This window comes from Balaenoptera ricei, chromosome 4, assembly GCF_028023285.1.
Source record: "Balaenoptera ricei isolate mBalRic1 chromosome 4, mBalRic1.hap2, whole genome shotgun sequence".
NCBI classification, from domain to species: Eukaryota; Metazoa; Chordata; class Mammalia; order Artiodactyla; family Balaenopteridae; genus Balaenoptera; species Balaenoptera ricei.
In genome coordinates this window covers 116,268,483-116,291,869 of record NC_082642.1, presented here as the reverse complement: position 1 = coordinate 116,291,869, position 23,387 = coordinate 116,268,483, and the positions used below count along the sequence as shown (strand labels likewise).

Sequence of the window (23,387 nt, the reverse complement as noted above, 5' to 3'; positions counted from 1 at the left end):
TTTCAGGTGATTTAATATATGTGAAAGAGCATGAGAAGTTGAAAAGTGAACTACAGTATATTATTATTTATTCTATAAAGAGGAATAGAATAGCAAGAGCTTAAGATAAAGGCAGTCAATGCTAGATGTCATGTGGAATAGACAATAAATGTTTTAGGAGTTCAGACATCAAAATCAATTCCATTTGAAGAGATCAAAGAAGTCTTAAGCTAGTCTGTGTTTCTATCTTAAGGGAAAAAAGGTAATTGCTCTATTTTATCTTATAAGATGAATAGAAGTCCTTATATGAGAATCTCTCTTCTAAAATTCCCAAGGTTATCCATGGGTTGTTTCACAGCCCTAAAATGTGAGTGAAGAATTTCTGGTCTGTTTATGCACCTTAGGGGTCCAACAGCATAGAAAAGCGTCTTTATTTTTCCTTCTTGAGACATCTAATAAGCAAATCCATAACACTTATGACACTAATTTTCATAAAACTTCTTCATTTAAAATACTTTTGAAGCCAGTCATCTTCCAGCTAGCTTTCTCTGCAATTTTGTATCCTCCTTTAAATTCAAGGATGACGGAAATACAGGGCAACTAAAATTTGATGATACCTCCATAAGTCACATGTATCACTTCATAGTCATAGCTTATAAATATATTAATATTTAGGTTCAACTCTTTGAAATTTATTAAAATTTTGAATTATATTTTTGAAAACAATCTTCAGAATAATGAGCTAAGGCTAAGATTAGTTAGGATCTTTGAAATAAAATCATATTCCTTTTAAATCAGTTTTAAAAATTATGGATAATGTAATAATTAGTTAATGTAATTTAAAAATCAGTAACTATCAGACAATGATTAGATTTATGTCTGTTTTGCTCTTTTAACATCTAGCTTTCCTAGGCCAGCATGGTAATGGTAAACAGCTATTAGTAATTTAATGCTATTATAGTTTTTATATATACATATATATGTGTATATATATACACACATATATATATTTGTTTTGTTTTTTTAGAGAACCCACAGTTCAGTTTTTTTCAGAGCAAAGAAAAGAGAAACTTTTGATCACACTAGAAGAAACTCAGCCAGAAGTTTGGAATCTGTACTGAAACAACAGGTTCAATGAGGACAATATCCTGCAAATACAGTTGATTCGCTGTTGCATCTGTCTACTGTTTGTCTAATATTAACAACTATAAACAGAGTAGTGCAAATAGTATTTGGAAAAAGCCTTTCACTGTTACAGTGTCAGGCACAACATTCCACTTCTTTTCTTACCATTGGTTTTCTTTGCCTACCTGGGCTTCCTCTTCTTCAGTAAAGTCACTTTTGATATTGAAGGTCTTGAGAATCTCCTCATGAGTTTTCCCCCTTGATCATATTGGCAACAGTCTTGCATGTAATATCAAGCAAACCTTTGATGTTTAAATAGTTTGCAGCCAGAGTAAGTTCAAAGAGTGTTCCTTGGGAAACTTTCAGGAATCCTTCTTCCCAGACAGGGATATCATCTCTTTGTTTTTCTTTGTTCTCATCATCCTCAGGAGAAGGGTCATCCTCGTGGTGGGTGCACCACTGAATGACCTTTTTTAATGCTGCTGAATTAAGATTTGGAGAGGAACTGGTCATTATCTCCTTCATGATCCATTCCAAATCTTCCAAAATGGTCTTGATAGATACACAATTTAGTTATAAAATAGACACAAAATTTAGTCATACAGTTCGGGGGCATTTGCTATTTTTAAAATGTTTTGAATCATGACAGGCATGTCATTTTGCATGTTGTTTTGTCACTTTAAATATTATACTTATTTCCCCATGCCTGTATGTCTACATCATTTTTTAAGCAGCTTGATTGAAATCTATTGTATGGATTTCTTTTAAGAGTCTGAATTTTTTTTAAGTACAGCAATAAAATTTGTATGTAAAACTTTATTCATTACATTATTTTAAAATTTATATTTTTGCAAGCTTTATCACTTAGCTGCTTCCTTTCCACAATATATGTTAAAATGATTTTAGTCATTTACTTATAGATGACTTTCCTGGTTATTTTAATATAATTTTTTTCTCTTTTTTGATAATATTTAAGTTGGTTCATTTTTTCCTATACCTGGAACATGATTCAGAGTTTTTGATGAAGCGACTGAGGCCCAGAAGTTACAAACCATATTCAAATATAACTAGGATATTATATTTTAAATCTATTTATATAATTTTTATATATAATTTGTATAATATTACAGTTCAAATAATAGTACTTTTACCTAGAAGAATTACTAAAAACCAGTATTTTTTATTTTAATATAATATTATGAATAGGGAGATTGTGTGAAGTTAAGATGAAAAGGGACAAATTATTGATTTTTCTATAGGGCCATGCCAACTTTCTGAGATTTTGGTGGATAGTATATGTTAAATTCCTAGAAAATACTGGCACAACATATATCGTTTTATTGAAACTTGACAGGTAATAATAAGGTCAACAGAATCTCAGACTGGTCTAATTTGAGGACATTTTTCCCCCTTATATGTCAAAGAAACTGCATTTTATAGCATCTGTCATATCAACAGTTTCTCAAATGCCTCTGAAATGATGTAATAGTCAGTAGAGGTATATGGTATTAATCACTGAAAACAGCAGCCTAAAGACAAACTTAACAGTGAGCACATTAAATCAGCCAGTCATAAGACTAATAAAATAGAAATTAAAAAGGCACAGATTATACTGAAAATCAATTTAAAGATGATGCTTCAGGTTTTACTCTGTATATGTACGTGCTGATAGTGCTGTGTCATCTTGACTCATTATTAATAGTGATTTTTCACTGTGGGTAGTGAGAGGCTTCTCTGCAAGTATTACCACACATTTTTCACTAACATCTTGTTAAGCTACCTGCCAGCTTCATCTTGGCATAGCAAGAAGTAGAAAGATTGAGCATGCTTTGTGTTACACAATGTTAATTTTTCCTTGGGAAAGACTCTTGAAATTCAAAGGTAAATAATTTTAAAAAAATAGATCAACATTAACTCTGAGGAAAAACGGGAAAAAAATTAGTCATGTATCACCTACAATTTAAGGCAATACAATCACAAAGAGGGAAATCTCTCCCTTTTCTAATAAGAAACGTAGAGAAGGGAACCCTGACATTGTAGATTGAATAAGGAAAATCTGTAGGACCGGAGTATCCAAAATGTTTTTTAAAGAAAGAAATTGAATGCTTTTTAAAAGTAATATATCAAATGAGTTAGGTAATTAAATAGATGACTTTTTATCACTGCTTTAGAAACATATTTTTTAAAAAACTTACCACTTGTTCTACTGACTCATAAATGTATTCAAAATTAAGGTCTTCAAAGATAAATCAGTTGAATTGTTTGTTTTAAGTTTCCTATTGTTATTGTAACAAATCACCACAAACTTATTGTCTCAAAAACAACACATATTTGTTATTATACAGTTCTGGATGTCAGAAATCCAAAATAAGTCTTATAGGGCTGGAGGCTCCAGGAAGGATCCATTCTTTCCCTCTTCCAACTTCTTCATTCCTTGGTTCACAGCCTTCTCTTGGGTAGATGTCTCCTCCTACCTCCCTTTTATGAGTATACTTGTGATTATATTGGGCCTACCTGGATAATCCAGGATAATCTCATCTCAAAACCCTTAACTTAATCAAAACTGCAAAGTCCCTTTACCAGAGAAGAACATTCACAGGTTCTGGGGATTACAATGTGGAAATATTTGGAGGCCATAATTCATCCTATCACAGGCGTCATATGGTTGAACATATCACAGTGTTATTCTCAGATCTAGAAAGGAGACAGAAACTAGAAAGAAAGCACCAATTCTGCTGTATGTAAGTATCACATGTATATCTCAAACTCATAATCAGGTTTTAACCACATAGGGAAAGTAGATAACAGTATATATTACCATTAAACTCTGATTACAGGAAAAAACACATCATGAGCAGATATCATTAGAATATATTATGCTATCTAAAGCACAGTATATCTAATAAACATTTCCAAAACAAGATATAGATCAGAAATATTTGGAAGCATGTTATCAGGTTTCAAAAAATGTCAGTTCACATGATAAATATCACATTTACAAAATTTCACAAGTAAAATTACTGTATTGAGTATAGTGTGTTTTTCTTCTGTGCATACACAGAAGAAACACTATTACATGTTCTTGCTCTGCAGTTATACCCATTGGTTCATTAGCAAAGAAAAGGGGAAAATCATATAGTCTTAAAAGTCTGCTCTGAGTTGTACTTTCTGGTCTATATTATATATTTATTATATAATTGTTCTTAATTCACATTTCATCATGTTGATTATAATTTCTTTAAATCACACATACACATCTTTCTAGAAAGGAGCACAGGGAAGAAAAGAAAGGAGAGGATAAAGCAAAGAGACACTGAAAAGCACTAAGAAATGACATGAAGAAAGAACAAAGGAAGGAAGAGGGATAGGAAGAAGAGAAAGAAGAAAAAAGAAGAAAGGTTGATAGATAAGCAAAGTGGAAGAGTTAATTCTATTTATACTAAAGGTCAGCACTAAGACGAGGTGGAAGTTATTGGAAGAAAACAGTGACTCCATATGAGAACTTTTTATCAGTTAAAGATTTTCAAAAGAGAATGGGCAAGCAACCTCCCTAAGCAGGAGAAGGAAGATACAGGGCCTTCAGCCATGTGAGGAGGATACAGCAGGTGCTGGAGAGACAGACATTCAAGATGGTGGAAGAGTAAGACATAGATATCACCTTCCTCCCCACAAATACGTCAGAAATACATCTACATGTGGAACAACTCCTACAGAACACCTACTGAACACTGGCAGAAGACCTCAGACTTCCCAAAAGATTTTCTTTTTTTCCCTTTTCTCTTTTTGTGAGTGTGTATATGTATGCTTCTTTGTGTGATTTTGTCTGTATAGCTTTGTTTTTGCCATTTGTCCCAGGGTTCTGTCTGTCCATTTTTTTGTTGTTGTTGTTTTTTTTTTAGTATAGTTTTTAGCACTTGTTATCATTGGTGGATTTGTTTTTTGCTTTGGCTGCTCTCTTCTTTTTTTTTTTTTTTTCTTTTCTTATTACTTTTTAATTTTTAATTTTTAATAATTTTTTTATTTTTTATTTTAATAACTTTTATTTTATTTTATTTTATTTATTTCTTTTTTTCTCCTTTTCTTTTGAGCCATGTGGCAGACTGGGTCTTCATGCTCCAGCTGGGTGTCAGGCCTGTGACTCTAAGGTGGTAGAGCCAAGTTCAGGACATTGGTCCACCAGAGACCTCCCGGCTCCATGTAATATCAAACGGCAAAAGCTCTCCCAGAGATCTCGATCTCAATGCTAAGACCCAGCTCCGCTCAAATGACCATCAAGCTACACTGCTGGACACCCTATGCCAAACAACTAGCAAGACAGGAACACAACCCCACCCATTAGCAGAGAGGCTGCCTAAAATCATAATAAGGTCACAGATACCCCAAAAAAACACCACCGGACATGTCCTGCCCAACAGGAAGACAAGATCCAGCCTCATCCACCAGAACACAGGCATCAGTCCCCTCCACCAGGAAGCCTATACAACCCACTGAACCAACCTTAGCCACTGGGGGCAGACACCAAAAACAACGGAAACTGTGAACCTGTGAAAAGGAGATGCCAAACACAGTAAGTGAAGCAAAATGAGAAGACAGAGAAACACAGAGCAGATGAAGGAGCAAGGTAAAAACCCACCAGACCAAACAAATGAAGAGGAAATAGGCAGTCTACCTGAAAAAGAATTCAGAATAATGATACTAAAGATGATCCAAAATCTTGGAAATAGAATGGAGAAAAATAGAAGAAAGATTTAACAAGGACCTAGAAAAACTAAAGAGCAAACAATGATGAACAATACAATAAATAAAATTAAAAATTCTCTAGAAGGAATCAATAGCAGAATAACTGAGGCAGAAGAAAGTACAAGTGACCTGGAAGATAAAATAGTGGAAATAACTACTACAGAGCAGAATAAAGAAAAAAGAATGAAAAGACTTGAGGACAGTCTCAGAGACCTCTGGGGCAACATTAAATACACCAACATTCAAATTATAGGGGTCCCAGAAGAAGAAGAGAAAAACAAAGGGACTGAGAAAATATTTGAAGAGATTATAGTTGAAAACTTCCCTAATATGGGAAAGGAAATAGTCATTCAAGTCCAGGAAGCACAGAGAAGTCCCATACAGGATAAATCCAAGGAGAAACACACCAAGACACATATTAATCAAACTATCAAAAATTAAATACAAAGAAAATATATTAAAAGCAGCAAGGGAAAAACAAAAAATAACACACAAAGGAATCCCCATAAGGTTATCAGCTGATTTTTAACTGGACACTCTGCAGGCCAGAAGGGAGTGGCAGGATATACTTAAAGTGATGAAAGGGAAAAACCTACAACCAAGATTACTCTACCCAGCAAGGATCTCATTAAGGTTTGATGGAGAAATTAAAACCTTTAAAGACAAGAAAAGGTAAGAGAATTCAGCACCACCAAACCAGCTTTACAACAAATGCTAAAGAAACTTCTCTAGGCAGTAAACACAAGAGGAGGAAAAGACCTACAGTAACAAACCCAAAATAATTAAGAAAATGGTAATACAAACATACATATCGATAACTACCTTAAATGTAAATGAATTAAATGCTCCAACCAAAAGACATAGACTGGCTGAATGGATACAAAAAACAAGACCCATATTATATGCTGTCTACAAGAGACCCACTTCAGACATAGGGACACATACAGACTGAAAGTGAGGGGATGGAAAAAGATATTCCAGGCAAATGGAAATCAAAAGAAAGCTGGAGTAGCAATTCTCATATAAGACAAAATAGACTTTAAAATAAAGACTATTACAAGAGATAAAGAAGGACACTACATAATGATCAAGGGATCAATCCAAGAAGAAGATATAACAATTGTAAATATTTATGGACCCAACATAGGAGCACCTCAATACATAAGGCAAATACTAACAGCCATAAAAGAGGAAATCGACACTAACACAATCATAGTAGGGGATTTTAACACCCCACTTTCAGCAATGGACAGATCATTCAAAATGAAAATAAATAAGGGAACACAAGCTTTAAATGATACATTAAACAAGATGGACTTAATTAATATTTATAGGACATTCCATCCAAAAACAACAGAATACACTTTCTTCTCAAGTGCTCATGGAACGTTCTCCAGGATAGATCATATCTTGGGTCACAAATCAAGCCTTGGTAAATTTAAGAAAATTGAAATCGTATCAAGTATCTTTTCCAACCACTATGAGACTAGATATCAATTACAGGAAAAGAACTGTAAAAAATACAACCACATGGAGGCTAAACAATACACTACTAAATAACCAAGAGATCACTGAAGAAATTAAAGAGGAAATAAAAAAATACCTAGACACAAATGACAATGGAAACATGATGACCCAAAGCCTATGGGATGCAGCTAAAGCAGTTCTAAGAAGGAAGTTTATACCAATAGAATCCTACATCAAGAAAGAAGAAACAACTCAAATAAACAACCTAACCTTACACCTAAAGCAATTAGAGAAAGAAGAACAAAAAAACCCCAAAGTTAGCAGAAGGAAAGATATCATAAGTATCAGATCAGAAATAAATGAAAAGGAAATGAAGGAAACAATAGCAAAGATCAATAAAACTAAAAGCTGGTTCTCTGAGAAGATAAGAAAATTGATAAACCATTAGCCAGACTCATTAAGAAAAAAAAGGGAGAAGACTCAGATCAATAGAATTAGAAATGAAAAAGGAGAAGTGACAACTGACACTGCAGAAATATGAAGAACCATGAGAGATTACTGCAAGCAAATATATGCCAATAAAATGGACAACCTGGAAGAAATGGGCAAGTTGTTAGAAAAGCACAACCTTCCAAGGCTGATCCAGGAAGAAATAGAAAATATAAACAGAACAATCACAAGCACTGAAATTGAGACTGTGATTAAAAATCTTCCAGCAAACAAAAGCCCAGGACCAGATGGCTTCACAGGTGAATTCTATCAAACATTTAGAGAAGAGCTAACTCCTATCCTTCTCAAACTCTTCCAAAATACAGCAGAGGGAGGAACACTCCCAACCTCATTCTATGAGGCCACCATCACTCTGATACCAACACCAGGCAAAGATGTCACAGAGAAAGAAAACGACAGGCCAATATCACTGATGAACATAGATGCAAAAATCCTCAGCAAAATACTAGCAAATAGAATCCAACAGCACATTAAAAGGATCATACACCATGATCAAGTGGGGTTTATCCCAGGAATGCAAGGATTCTTCAGTGTACACAAATCAATCAATGTGATACACCATATTAACAAATTGAAGGAGAAAAACCATATGATCCTAACAATAGATGCAGAAAAAGCTTTCAACAAAATTCAACACCCATTTATGATAAAAGCCCTGCAGAAAGTAGGCATAGAGGGAACTTACCTCAACATAATGAAGGCCATATATGACAAACCCACAGCCAACATCGTTCTCAATGGTGAAAAACTGAAACCATTTCCACTAAGATCAGGAACAAGACAAGGCTGTCCACCCTCACCACTATTATTCAACATAGTTTGGGAAGTTTTAGCCCCAACAATCACAGAAGAAAGAGTAATAAAAGGAATCCATATCAGAAAAGAAGAAGTAAAGCTGTCGCTGTTTGCAGATGACATGATACTATACATAGAGAATCCTAAAGATGCTACTGGAAAACTACTAGAGCTAATCAATGAATTTGGTAAAGTAGCAGGATACAAAATTAATGCACAGAAATCTCTTGCATTCCTATACACTAATAATGAAAAATCTGAAAGAGAAATTAAGGAAACACTTCCATTTACTACTGCAACAAAAAGAATAAAATAACTAGGAATAAACCTACCTAAGGAGGCAAAAGACCTGTATGCAGAAAACTATAAGACGCTGATGAAAGAAATTAAAGATGATACAAACAGATGGAGAGATATACCATGTTCTTGGATTGGAAGAATCAACACTGTGAAAATGACTATACTACCCAAAGCAATCTACAGATTCAATGCAATCCCTATCAAACTACCAATGGCATTTTTCACAGAACTAGAACAAAAAATTTCACAATTAGTATGAAAACACAAAAGACCCCAAATAGCCAAAGCAATCTTGAGAAAGAAAAATGGAGTTGGAGGAATCAGGCTCCCTGATTTCAGACTATACTACAGAGCTACAGTAATCAAGACAGTATGGTACTGGCACAAAAAGAGAAATATAGACCAATGGAACAGGATAGAAAGTCCAGAGATAAACCCACACACATATGGTCACCTTATTTTTGATAAAGGAGGCAAGAATATACAATGGAGAAAAGACAGCCTCTTCAATAAGTGGTGCTGGGAAAACTGGACAGCTACATGTCAAAGAATGAATTTAGAACACTCCCTAACACCGTACACAAAAATAAACTCCAAATGGATTAAAGACCTAAATGTAAGGCCAGACACTATCAAACTCTTAGAGGAAAACATAGGCAGAACACTCCATGACATAAATCACAGCAAGATGCTTTTTGACCCACCTCCTAGAGAAATGGAAATAAAAACAAAAATAAACAAATGGGACCTACTTAGAAGCTTTTGCACAGCAAAGGATACCATAAACAAGACGAAAAGACAACCCTCAGAATGGGAGAAAATATTTGCAAATGAAGTAACTGACAAAGGATTAATCCCCAAAGTTTACAAGCAGCTCATGCAGCTCAATATCAAAGAAACAAACAACCCAATCAAAAATGGGCAGAAGACCTAAATAGACATTTCTCCAAAGAAGATATACAGATTGCCAACAAACACATGAAAGGATGCTCAACATCACTAATCATTAGAGTAATGCAAATCAAAACTACAATGAGGTATCACCTCACACCAGTCAGAATGGCCTTTATCAAAAATCTACAAACAATAAATGCTGGAAGGGGTGTGGAGAAAAGGGAACCCACCTGCACTGTTGGTGGGAATGTAAATTGATACAGCCACTATGGAGAACAGTATGGAGGTTCCTTAAAAAACTAAAAATAGAACTACCATATGACTGAGCAATCCCACTACTGGGCATATACCCTGAGCAAACCATAATTCAAAAAGAGTCATGTACCACAATGTTCACTGCAGCTCTATTTACAATAGCCAGGACATGGAAGCGACCTCAGTGTCCATCAACAGATGAATGGATAAAGAAGATGTGGCACATATATACAATGGAATATTAGCCATAAAAAGAAATGAAATTGAGTTATTTGTAGATTGGTGGATGGACCTAGAGTCTGTCATACAGAGTGAAGTAAGTCAGAAAGAGAAATACCATATACTAACACATATATATGGAATCTAAAAAAAAAAAAAAAAAAAAAGTGGTTCTGAAGAACCTAGGGGCAGGATAGGAATAAAGACGCAGATGTAGAGAATGGACTTGAGGACACGGGGAGGGGGAAGGGCAAGCTGGGACAAAGTGAGAGAGTGGCATGGACATATATACACTACCAAATGTAAAATAGATAGCTGTTGGGAAGCAGCCGCATAGCACTGGGAGATCAGCTTTGTGCTCTGTGACCATCTAGAGGGGTGGGATAGGGAGGGTGGAAGGGAGATGCAAGAGGGAGGAGATATGGGAATATATGTATATGTATAGCTGGTTCACTTTGTTATAAAGCGGAAACTAACGCACCATTGTAAAGGAATTATACTCCAATAAAGATGTTAAAAAAAAAAATAGAATGGATAGCTTTGTGAAGAAGTATACTCTTTAGTGCAACTGCTGAATTAAGAAGTGGATACCCAGCTATCAGCGGTACATTGAAGGGTTTTCTGCATTGCTGAAAAGAAATGTATTAAATGGCTTGTAAGATCTGTCCTAATATTACGATTCTGTTACTTAACACTCACTATTAAGATTTTCATTGTCACGAACACATGTGCATAAGAGTGTGCGCTCGCTCGCTCTCACTCTCTCTCCCCTTCCCCCAGTTTCTCTCTTTCTCATCTGAACACACACACACTCATGCACACAGGCTGTCCCGATTTATAAACCTTCATATGCCTACTATGCTTAGTAGATGACTGAGAATTAGCAATATTTGATAGATCTTTAGGAAGACACATCATCTCATGACCCATGGCATAAGTCTTTATTACGTGCTCAAAATAAGACATATTTGTGATAATCCACAGTGTGATTTTGAACTGTAGTATTAGTGTTTGATATTTTAAATTTTCAAGAAATAACCTTGACATTTTGAGTTAATGTCAAAATTGGCCTTCACGTCTTGTCATTAAACAATTGCTCACTTCTCTGAACCTCAGTGTCTTCATCTTTAAAGTGGAGACAGTCTCCTTCCCATAGATTTATGAGAATGAAATAAGATAACATACATGGTATAAAGTAAACGTTTAATAAAAATTGATTAACTCTTAACTAGGAGCAAAATAATTAACTAACTAGAACAATTCACTGTTTCTTCAGATATCTCCACATAAGCATAAGAAAACAAAGCTTTTCAAAGTGTGAATAAGATCTCTTTTGCTAACTAACTCCACTTCGTGCTTTTATTTTCAATTTTTGTTACATAGTTTTTGGTAAACTATTTGAGATTCAGAAAATGTAGTAATCAAAAAGGTTTGTATTAAAACCATTTTCAAGAATGTGGTAATCTGTTCAACAGTCATTTATTTTGAAGGTCAAAGCTAAGATTTTTGAAAGTTTAAGAAAGGATGTGTATCAGAAATACAATTCTGCTGAAGGCTATACTAAACACATAATTCTTACTCAGGAAATATTGCTTGAGTCGTCAGGTCTTTCAGTTGGCCTCTGATCTGACAAACTCCAGAAGATATTACTTCCCTGACTATTTCTCTCCTTCTCTGACTTTTTAGAATCAGAAGTAAAAATCAATTAGTTGCCCTTTTGTGTCCTAAAATCAGTTTTTCTCATGTGGAGGAATAAACGTATTTTCTGCTTTATATCAGTTGGCGCTACAGTGTTGTCACAATATGCCAAATTCAGATGCTATGTAAACTTGAATTATTAAGACAAATTCATTAAATATATTCAAAACAAATGCTTTAGGTTTCATGCATTGAAACCTTATTTTAAAATGAAATTCTGTATAGTGTTGTTCTTCTCTGAAAATATAAAATGCAGCATTTGGGTTTTATTGACCTATTAATTGTTTCCCACATCCTCTGCTTTCAAACTCACTAAGTGTTTAAAATGCATGCTTAGTGTATATTGATACAGCTTTTTTCAAAAGCAATATGGTAATAATAGTATGACACAAAATCCAAATTATATAAAGCAATTTTCTCTATAAAATAATTTAACAAAATCAAAATTTATGCACAAAAATTTGTGCATAAAATGTCAGAACTCTAACAGGACAATATTGGAAACTTCAATATCCAATATTAGAGGAGTGACTTGATAAAGTATCAGCATAATTGAATATTTTAGCCATTGAATTAAAATTATAGAAACTATATTAAAGTATGGAATAGGGATAAGAATATATGGTTTAAAATAGAATTATCTAGAATTAAGTATATTTAACAACTATGTAAAACGTGGATGTTTACATATGAAAGGAATGTGCAAAAGTGAAGAAATTTTAGTATTTACATAGATCTTAGGCCCTGAAGTCCATGTGTAAGTGAAGAATCTATGTAGTTAGGGAATAGATTCTTTATTTCTCTTTTATAAAAGTATAGAAGAGGATTCATATAATTTAGGTGATGTGTCTGTACAATTAATTAACCATTGGAGAAATAGAAATAGAAAAGATAGTACCTAGATTTTAACCAGTAGTCATTCTAAAATGCTACTGGCCTAACAGAATTTCTTATAAGTTTTACAAGGATTATATCATTTGACCTTGAGTGCCAAATAATTATGAGGCAAAAAGTAATACACTGGTAATATTGCTTTGTGATATTGTACATTAAACTGAAAAATAAACTATAAGATTGTATACATGAAAAGGACATTTTCAAAAGTTGTAAGAAACTGATATACTTTAATCAACTTCTAATTTGTTTTATTCACTTTAAAGTTATAATTTTTCCATAAAGCACCATTTAATACATTATTATACTATAATTCAAGAACATTAATGCATTTTTCAACAGAGATAAATTTACTAATGGTAATTTATTAGCAGTGAATATGACTCAATTTAAATAGTGAATTATCGGAACACTTTCTTATTTACCATATTACCCATTTCTATTTTAGCTTATGGCACAAACTTCTTTTTCTTATAAATTTCTATAATTATCGCTCATTTTAAGAATATATCTTAATCCAGCAATAATGCTGTCACTGAACAGCTGGAAAGAGTTTTAAATATACTTTCTAAAGTACTTAATTCCTTAGGAGAACCAAACTTGTCATTCTCACAAATTTAAGAAAGTACTGAATAGTTTATCCTTAAGATACAAAGGCAACGTTGGGAAGTAAATTACCACATTTAATACTTGAGTCTTTCTTATAAATTTAAAGAATTTTCATCTTGATCATAGAGAATCAATTTTTTCAAATCCTGTTTTCAATTGCAATTGGTACATTTGAATGGATTTTTGAAAATGAACTGGAAAGATATCATGAGTTCATAATGATACTTCTAATTCGAGTTTACTAGTATAGGATATTTACTTACCTTCATTGGTCTGGCATCTGTATCTCCTTTTTCCCATAGGAAAAAAATCCTAGTTCTCAATAACACCAACAAAATTACTCATTTGATTTAGCCCTCAATACACACACACACACACACACACACATATTCAGAGTTACAATACCAGTAGTAACACTAACAATATCATTACTAAAAACAGTTTAATAATTTTTGCAGTTTTTTTTTTAGTACTTAAAATATGTTCTATTGATATGTATGTTAAGTTACTGTGGGGTTTTTAAAAAATTATTTATTTATTTATTTTTGACTGTATGGGGCTTCGTTTCTGTGAGGGCTTTCTCTAGTTGCGGAGAGCGGGGGCCCCTCTTCATCGCGGTGCGCGGGCCTCTCACTATTGCGGCCTCTTTTGTTGCGGAGCACAGGCTCAAGACGCGCAGGCTCAGTAGTTGTGGCTCATGGGCCTAGTTGCGCCGCAGCATGTGGGATCTTCCCAGATCAGGGCTCGAACCTGTGTTCCCTGCATTAGCAGGCAGATTCTCAACCACTGTGCCACCAGGGAAGCCCGAAGTTACTGTGTTTTAATGTCATTTTAAGTAGTTCCTCTTGAAAGCTATGCTTTCAACTCAATACACAGATTTCTTTCTACTGATTTTTTGAGATTGCTCTTTTAAACGTTAATTTGTTTTTTAATTATTTAAAATATTTACAGGGTTCCAAAGTAAATCTTCAGGGGAAGATATATTCAGAGATGCTTTGCTTCTCACCCTGTAGTGTCCATCCTATTGCCTCCCACCCTCTAAGGGTAACCATTATTATTCGTTTTTATTCTAAGCTTATCCTTACATTGTTTTTATACATTTTTCTCCATCTCACTTTCTTCACTTAAAAATATATCCTGAAATAACTCCATTCTAGTATTTATATATGGTCACAATTCCTTTTTACAATTTCATAGTTCTCTGGTGGATGTAGCGTAGTTTTTTCAATCAGTCCCTTATTGATGGGCATTTAAATTGTTTCCAATCTTTACAAATAAATCTCAGTGAGTAGTCTTATAAATATGTCACTTTGTATTTCTGCAGTGTTTCTTTCAGATAGAGTCCCAAAAGCCAAAGCATAAATGAATATATAATTTGCCTTAAATTGTTAAATTTCCCTTTATAAGGATTGTGCCATTTTGCCTTTACACCACACCAACAATGTATTAAAGTGCTTTTTCCCATAGCCTAGCCAACAGAGCCTGGTGTCAAATTTTTGGATTTTTTGCCAATCTAATAGATGAGAAATGGTATCTCAGTATATTTAATTTGTATTTTTTAAGAGCAAGTTTTAATTTCTATGTAAAAAACTCCTTTTATGAGTAATTAGAATATTTAAAAATGAGAAGTATTTTGTTAGATAAAAGAACCTGCAGTATATACATTCTAGGTAAATTTTGAAGTTTAACACAAGATTACTTTCGGTTAGGATTGGATTTTTAAAACAATGTTACATAGAAAAAGAAGATAGACATGATTGTGAAAATGAACTTCAGAAATTAAATATTTCGGTTTTATTCAAATGTCATAGAAACCATGCAAAAGAAATAATCCTCACATTGATAAGCAAAAATTTACTGTAGTTAAGAAGTTTGTGATATAAACTTCTATAAAGTACTAAGACTTTATAAAGTACCAAGTCTTGAAGGAAAGTCTATAAATGATCTTGTAATTGCAGAGGATTTTCTATAGCAGACTTAGATTTGATTAAATATAGAAGTCAAGTCTATTGTACTTCAAGTTGTAGCCCAAAACCAAAGCCAGTTTAAGAAAAATTGTTGTCCTCTAACAAAACCAGAGATGATGAGTTCTGGTCCTTATTCATGGACTATCTGAGTCTTTCCTATGTTCCTTAATAATGTTTCTAAATATATTTTAATATTTTATTTGGATTGAATAAAGGAGATCCTATCATATTACTCTGACATCAATAACTAATGTCCTCTTCAACAAGAATTGTGTTTTCCTTAGAAGACAAAATATTAAAGAAAGGATTATGGAGAATGATTCCTGCCAATTAATTCTCAGTTATTTTCTTTCCTTTCAGCACCTTCCCTGATAGGTATGGTAAGGAAGGACTGGGCATCCCAAAATAGCATTGCCATATCATGGCAAGCACCTGCTTTTTCCAATGGACCCATACTGGACTACGAGATCAAGTACTATGAGAAAGTAGGTCTTATTTGGAGCTTCCTAAAAATCTACATATACATATATATGCATATATGTATATACTAAACATGTTGTTATACAATATTATTTTACTTTAAAACCTATTCTTTTTCAGCCTAACTTCATACCTACTATGTCTTTGAATACTCTCTGATATACTATTGTGCTTATAATTTCTTAATTAATTTGTCTTGTTTTATGTCAGATTAAAGTAGAAGACACAAGACGTTCATCTCTACCTTCACTTACTCTAGTATATTTCATACGCAGAAAATCACTCTTATTCTATTGTCATTTTTACTTCGTATGTTTGAAGATGAAAATAACTTGCAATATTTCCAATTAAAGAAAAATTATACTGATTCCATAAAAAGAGAACCACATTCATCAAGTCAAAACTTTATAAATTAATAATATTCTGAAAGATGGTCATTGACATAATATCCACGTTTGAATGATAGAATAAATAATGTTATGAAGGAGTTTATTTTGTAAGAAAATGGCAGTGATCCAGTGCTAATGGATTAAACATGGAGTTGGAAGCCAAGGATTCCTAATTCATGTACTGACTCTGACTCTCATTATGCTTGTGGTCAGGGAAAAGTCTATTAATCTCCCTATGTCTCAGACTTCACATTTATAAAATGGAAATAAAGATATCAACTCTTCTAGTGGATGGTAAAGATTAATTATGAACAGACCTGAAGGTGAAGAGTATATGAAGTCAGTATGAAATATCATTTAAGAGAGCATTAGGGAAATATTTGGCATATTGTATAGTACAATATAGAATCAGAGCACAATAGCATGGGAATTATGTACAAACTAAATAAAAATTATGATATCCTCATACATAAATACGTAATGTGTAGGCAGTCAAGACGTTAGAATATCAAACCTCTCAGAGAAAGCATAAAATGACTGACAGCATTAAAAATTTTCCCAACTATGACTTCAGATTCTTACTGTACCTTTTATATATCTATATCTATAACGCGGTTTCTCCTCCCAAGAATTATTTTTATAAAGCTTATAACTAGGGCAACCTACAATAGAACTCTTAGTTAAAAGTGCTAATTTCTTTATTAGGAATCTAAATATAGTTCAGTAAGAAAAGCAAAATACAAAGCAGTACATGTACAAATGATCCTATTTTGGGAACACAAACATTCCCCCATCTCTGTATATTTTTGTGTGGTTATATTAACGTACAGAATATGGAATGGAAATATGCTGTTTTAGGTGTTCCCTTTTGGGTTAGAATGGGATGAGGGGTGGAAGTACATAGATGGAGGTAAGAGAGAGAGCGAGGTAGCAAACATAGATAAATATGGATGGATGGATGAATGGATAGATCCTCAATAGCTTTGGTAGCTGTCCTAGATCAAGTTGCCCAAAGGCAGACCCTGAGATGGGAATCTGTGTTTAAGTGATTAATGAAGAGCGCTCCCAGGAGAACTGGTAAGACAATGGGGAGGCAGGACTATGAAGGAAGATGCAGATCAAACTCAGAGTGAGCAGGGGAGCTCTGGAGTCTAAATTACGTCTCAGAGTTCATCGTATGGAGACAAAGAAGCTGAGCTTCCATACTCAGGCTCCAGGCAGTCAGTGACCACAGGCCAGAACGGACATATACATGTGGTTTTCAGGAAAAAGTCATAGGCTCATCTGGTTCTCCACTGTGGCTCCAATTGCCCAAGTTTAGGTGTCTAAAGTAGATGGCAGGTACAAGCCTTTAAATGCAAAACACATAGAAGCTAGGGGATGGGAGCAGGAACAGGTAAAGGTGATCCAGGTAGATCTCATGGCACACCAACTAATAACTAAGGCACCTCAATGCTCAGAGAGCTATGAGAGAATTTTACTCCTCGGCTCATTAAGATATCCATAGTCTCCTCAGTCTTTAATATTGGTGCCTCAGTCCTTAATTTATGGAATTTAAACTTTACATTTCCTTTCAATCAAAGATATAGTATATTGCTAAACTTAATTAATACACAAATGATCAATATTCCTCCATTCTCTGAGGAATTCATGCTGTTTTATTAAGTTATTGTGTTAGGAGCATTATTCTGTAAATCAGGAGAGAAGTTAAGCTGCTTAGAATGTGAAGTGTCTACAAATATCTGAGGTCAAACACATACTGTTGTTACCAGTGACCTTTGCTTAGAAAAAGGCTCTGGCGTAAATGTTCAAAAATTTGAGTTTGGCTCAGACTTTAACTTTCTTAGGCGTGTTTTCTCATCTGTAAAATAAGGGTCCAGAAAGATAATCTCTTCCCTTTTTATCTGTTTCCAAATGCTACTATGTTTGTGTTTGTACAGTTATATAGATATGTTATACTGTCTTTCAAAGAATTTATATATACTAAAATTAAATACATACACACATTTTAAAAAATACATCACCACAGGGAATAATCTTCACATCATAATTATATGTAAAATTTAAAACCCTGCTATGATTGCCTTTTGTTTCTGTGTGTGTGTGTGTGTGTGTGTGTGTGTGTGTGTGATGAGAGGGCTATGGAGAAGAAAATAAATTGCTTGTGGGTTATAATTAATTAGATATTCTCTATTCAGTTAATTATACTCCCCCAATTCTTGGTTACTTTTCTCTTTTCATACTCAAAAAGTGTTTTATTTTTTTAAACTCACATGAATATAGTTTGAATATGAAAAGTCACTTAAAATAATGAAGAAAGTCACGCATGGTACCAAAAAAGTTTATATTTTGTATTTACTTACTAACAATGCTTTTCTTCAAAGTAGAGCCTCCTCATAATGAGGGAACTGTTAAAAACCATGAAGACAATTTAGGTGATACACACTTTATATAACACTTCATGAAGTGGATGGTCTCCTTTCAAGGAAGTGCCAAATGGGCGGGAAGGCAGGGAGCTTTTATAGCACAAGGAATAAAGAACAAGGGAGAGAAAAAGAGAAAATATCTGATTGGCTGGAGCCACACAGTCAACCTTGTTTAGGGTGAGAATGAACAAGGAAAGACGTATAGAGCCCAGAGCTGGATTGGCGTTTGGGGACTGGGTAACTGGATATACTGCGTGTTTTTTTTTTAATTGAAGTATAGTTGACTTACAGTGTTGTGTTAATTCTGCTGTACAGCAAAGTGAGTTATACATATATATACAATCTTTTTTGTGTTGTTTTCTGTAATGGTTTATCCCAGGACACTTAATATAGTTCCCTGTGCTTTACAGTAGGACCTTGTTGTCCATCCATTCTATATGTAGTAGTTTGCATCTACTAACCCCAAACTCCCAGTCTGTCCCTCCCCCACCAGCCCCACTTGGCAACCACAAATCTGTTCTCTATGTCTGTGAGTCTGTTTCTGCTTCATAGAGAGCAGAAATATGACATTTGTGTCATAGTTTAGATTCCATATGTAAGTGACATCATATGGTATTTGTCTTTCTCTTTCTGACTTACTTCACTTTGTATGGTAATCTCTAGTTGCATCCATGTTGCTACAAATGGCATTATTTCGTTCTTTTTATGGCTAAGTAATATTCCACTGTATATATGTACCACATCTTCTTTATCCATTCATCTGTCAATGGACATTTAGGTTGTTTCCATGTTTTGGCTATTGTGAATAGTGCTGCTATGAACATAGGGGTGCATGTATCTTTTTGAATTATAGTTTTCTCTGGATATATACCCAGGAATGGGATTGCTGGATCACATGGTAATTCTATTTTTAGTTTTCTGAGGCGCCTCCATACTGATTTCCATAGTGGCTGCACCAACTTCCATTCCCACCAACAGTGTAGGAGGGTTCCGTTTTTTCACAACCTCTCCAGCATTTGTTATTTGTAGACATTTTAATGATGGCCATTCTGACTGGTGTGAGGTGGTGCCTCATTGTAGTTTTGATTTGCATTTCTCTAATAATTAGCAATGATGAGCACCTTTTCATGTGCTTATTGGCTATCTGTGGATATACTGAGTTTTTGATCCAGCAGAGCTTTTACAGAGACACAAAATTATCAAAGTTTTGGTTTGCTGACTTGGCACTCCGGACGGGAGCGGTTCCATCTTGGGCTTAGAAAGTTATTTCAATAAGTCAGTAAGACATCATCTGTCCCCAACCCCTCAGTCTCCACCTTCGACATGTTGCAGACACTCTTGCAGTCACTAAATATCAAAACTCTCATTGAACATCAAATACACCATTCCCTTAGCTCTGCTCCTACCTCCTTTCTTTACCCTTTGTTTTCACATTTTTAATATTTCTTCTCCTTTGTTTCTCTGCCCATAGCACTTTTCTTTCTCTTGCTTCTTTGTTCTTTTGTTATATTTATCAAAGACAGTCTTGATTAGCGTCATTTATGTGTGTATCTGACTCCCTCACTAGTTTGTAAGGCCCTGAATAAAGGAGATCATTTCTTGTTTGTCTTTGTCACCCAACCTCAAGTCAGTGCCTAACACCACTGTTTGCTTTCAGTCAAATTCTAAAGAAATTAATAAAATCCTCTCTTTGTTCAGAACTCATTCAGAGGAAATTGAAACAACTGACCAACCACTGTGAAATTACCCCTAACAATTAAGAAAAAAAGAAAGAAAGCCCCCAGGACTTCCTGTTTCTACCTGTTCATAAGAAGGACACACACTGGTATCCATCAGCTGAGATAATGCTCTGTTAATAAATAGAATGTAAGCACACGAGGGCAGGGATTTCTTTTGTCCACGGTTCATATCCTTAGCACTCAGAAAGGCACATAGCTCATAATTCATAGGCAACGATAGTTGGCCAATTATATGCCAGATACTTTTAAAAGTGTTTTTTATGTATTAAGCAATTCAATTCCAGTAGCAACGCTTTATAATAAGTACTATTACCCTTCCTATTTTACAGATGAAGAAACTAAGGTACAAGAAACCTAAGTAACTTCACCAAAATAACCCAGGCAATAAGTGGTTGTTAACACCTACTTGCATCACAATTGGATGTCTCAGAAAAGTCAGTGCTTTCTGCTGATGCTGATTTTCTAGGTTCCCTTCATTACTCTCTGCTGCCCATTTTGCATCTATAAAATGGCAGCGATAAAATATACCTACCTCATCAGGGTATTGTACAGCTCCACTAATTACCAACTGGTAGCTCATTTTGCAAACATGAATCCTCCATAATAGTTCATTATTCTTACATCCAACATTTAAAGACCTGTGAATGGTAAAGTCTTTTCCTTACAATTCTCTCATTAATTTTTCTTTTTTTACCAGTCAGCAATTTTTAGATTTTGCTTAAGAAATGTCATCATAAGAAAGGAAACATTTCTTATGTACAGATGGTCAATAATTATAAAATTCTGAATTTGTTTAACTTACCATAGTTTCACCTACTCTACCAATTATAGAATTGAGTATCTACGAGGTTTATATAAAATGTGTAATTTCATGTCATGAAAACACTGTATTGTTTTTAAAAAAGGTGGAGAGATTTGTGGGAAGCTTTTCATTATGGGAAATATTTTCATCGCTCAGGGATGATTTAAAGTAGTCTCTTTCGATAGGAGGTTGAATCATTGGTATCTTTTATAAAAGTCTCATACTTCTCAATAACAAACTTTGCAGAATAAGTCTCTTTCTTCCTTCTCTCCCCTCTTATTCTACTTTCTCAGGGTAGTTTTTCCCCCAAGATAATAATTCAATAAATACTACTTTTTCCCTAAAATATATAAGCAGTAAATCTGCATCTTTATTTGATTAAAAATATATGAAGCAACTATTGTAGAAATCATCAACTGAAAAAGAAAAAAATCCTTCTCTCCTTCCTTATAAAATTGTCAATATACATTTCTTATTTTCTTCTGTTGTATTTCCTTCACTTAGGTGTTTGCCCAAAAGCGGAAGAAAATTTTCTGTTCGCTTCCACGAATGCTACTCTTACCTCTATCCACTGTTTAGGTACAGAAACATTTCTCATTTATTCTCTGCATCCTCCTTCCACAATGACCATCTAATGTGTGCATTTTGTAACGTAAATGTAAACTTGCATGTAAATTGAAACATGGTTTTCATATAGGAACTAAGAAAAGTGTGGTTGAGGAAAGGGCATATGGATTCCCTGGATTACAGGAGGAACTTGCTGAAATGCAGGTTCTGATTCAGTTGACTGGAGGTGGCTTAAAGGAGGTGGGATGAGGGTTTACATATGAAACAGCTCACAGGGAAGGCTCGCACTGCCTCGCCCAGGACCACACTTGAAGCTGTAAGTCTCTAGAGGCACCACTTCTCCGTTACCTCACTTTAAAGGTGTGGATAGAGGGAGAATAACCACAACCCTCTAAATATACATGTGAACTTAAAATACTGAACCATCTTTATAACTGGCTAGAACCTCTGTAGATGTTACATGTCTCGTGTGATATTTGAACCTAAAATATTAATCCGAAGCAAAATGCAGTAAATAAAGGACCAAGTCAGTTTCAGATACAGTTGAGTTGTTTCTAATGGAATCAGCAAATTCCTGAGCTGCTAAATAAAAGTTTTGTGTTCTCTTTTTTCCTTTCTTTTCATAATTCTTATTTGTTGCCATGTCCACCACAGAGAAATTGGATATGAGCATTTGGTACTAATTGAAACAACATTACCTGATAAAAAATGGATGGCAAGGGAATTTACTGATGCAAACACTCATTACAGAGATTTCATTGCCAATTTCCACATTGTATAGCAAACACCACACTGTGTAGAAGCCTGTCTGGTTTAGTGAGCCCAGGGGTTCCCCACAGTGCCTGGAGCAGAGATTTTCGTGGTCGCAAACCTGGGACTGGTGCCAGCACTGCATCAACAGCAGCATCTGTATGGTTTGAACGTATCTGAATAGAAAGAAATTGAAAGATATTTGCACTATGCATCTAGTATAAGGTTTGCACGCATAGGAAAATTACAAATGTCTACTGACTCCTCTAGCTTTAAATTGTCTTCTGTTTCATAAGAGTCATACTACCTTTTGTTTGATTTGAAAAATGGATTTGTTTAAAATTACAGAAGCTAGATTTAGTATATCAAAGATTTGATACATCCAAAAGAGGAAAAACTAAAATTGGTAGAACAAAGTCAATATACTTCATTTAAAACTTTAGAATATATCTAAATTTATAGACTGAAATGGAGGTTATAAGCATAATGAGTATCAAAGTTTATGTTTTGGTTTTCAAGGATAAAACAATACCCACTTCACTGTGCTCAAAGGGCCTGGATTCTTTTGGTGATATGTAGTCACCAGAAGTGCAATCTTAGCCCTGATGTTGTAATACTAGCTAAGGCTGCTCATTAATCACACTTCTGCCAACTTGCTATATTTCAATCAGCTCTAAATTTCATAACATTTTAATTCAATTTCACATCCTGAAGTCATAACCAGTTGCTTTGATATTCCTGGTCAGACTTTTCTTAAATTGCTTCCTCATCACTTTAATGTA

At 34.3% G+C, this 23,387-nt stretch overlaps 1 protein-coding gene across 2 annotated transcripts in view; it reads left to right on the top strand.

The window, feature by feature from the left end:
- EPHA6 (EPH receptor A6) overlaps window positions 1-23,387 on the top strand; it is an 853,164-nt gene that overhangs the window by 505,672 nt on the left and 324,105 nt on the right. For both annotated transcript variants that reach the window (XM_059921344.1, XM_059921343.1), the window contains exon 6: window positions 15,813-15,937. In XM_059921344.1, the coding sequence (XP_059777327.1) occupies window positions 15,813-15,937 (125 nt within the window). The remainder of the gene's footprint in view (window positions 1-15,812; window positions 15,938-23,387) is intronic.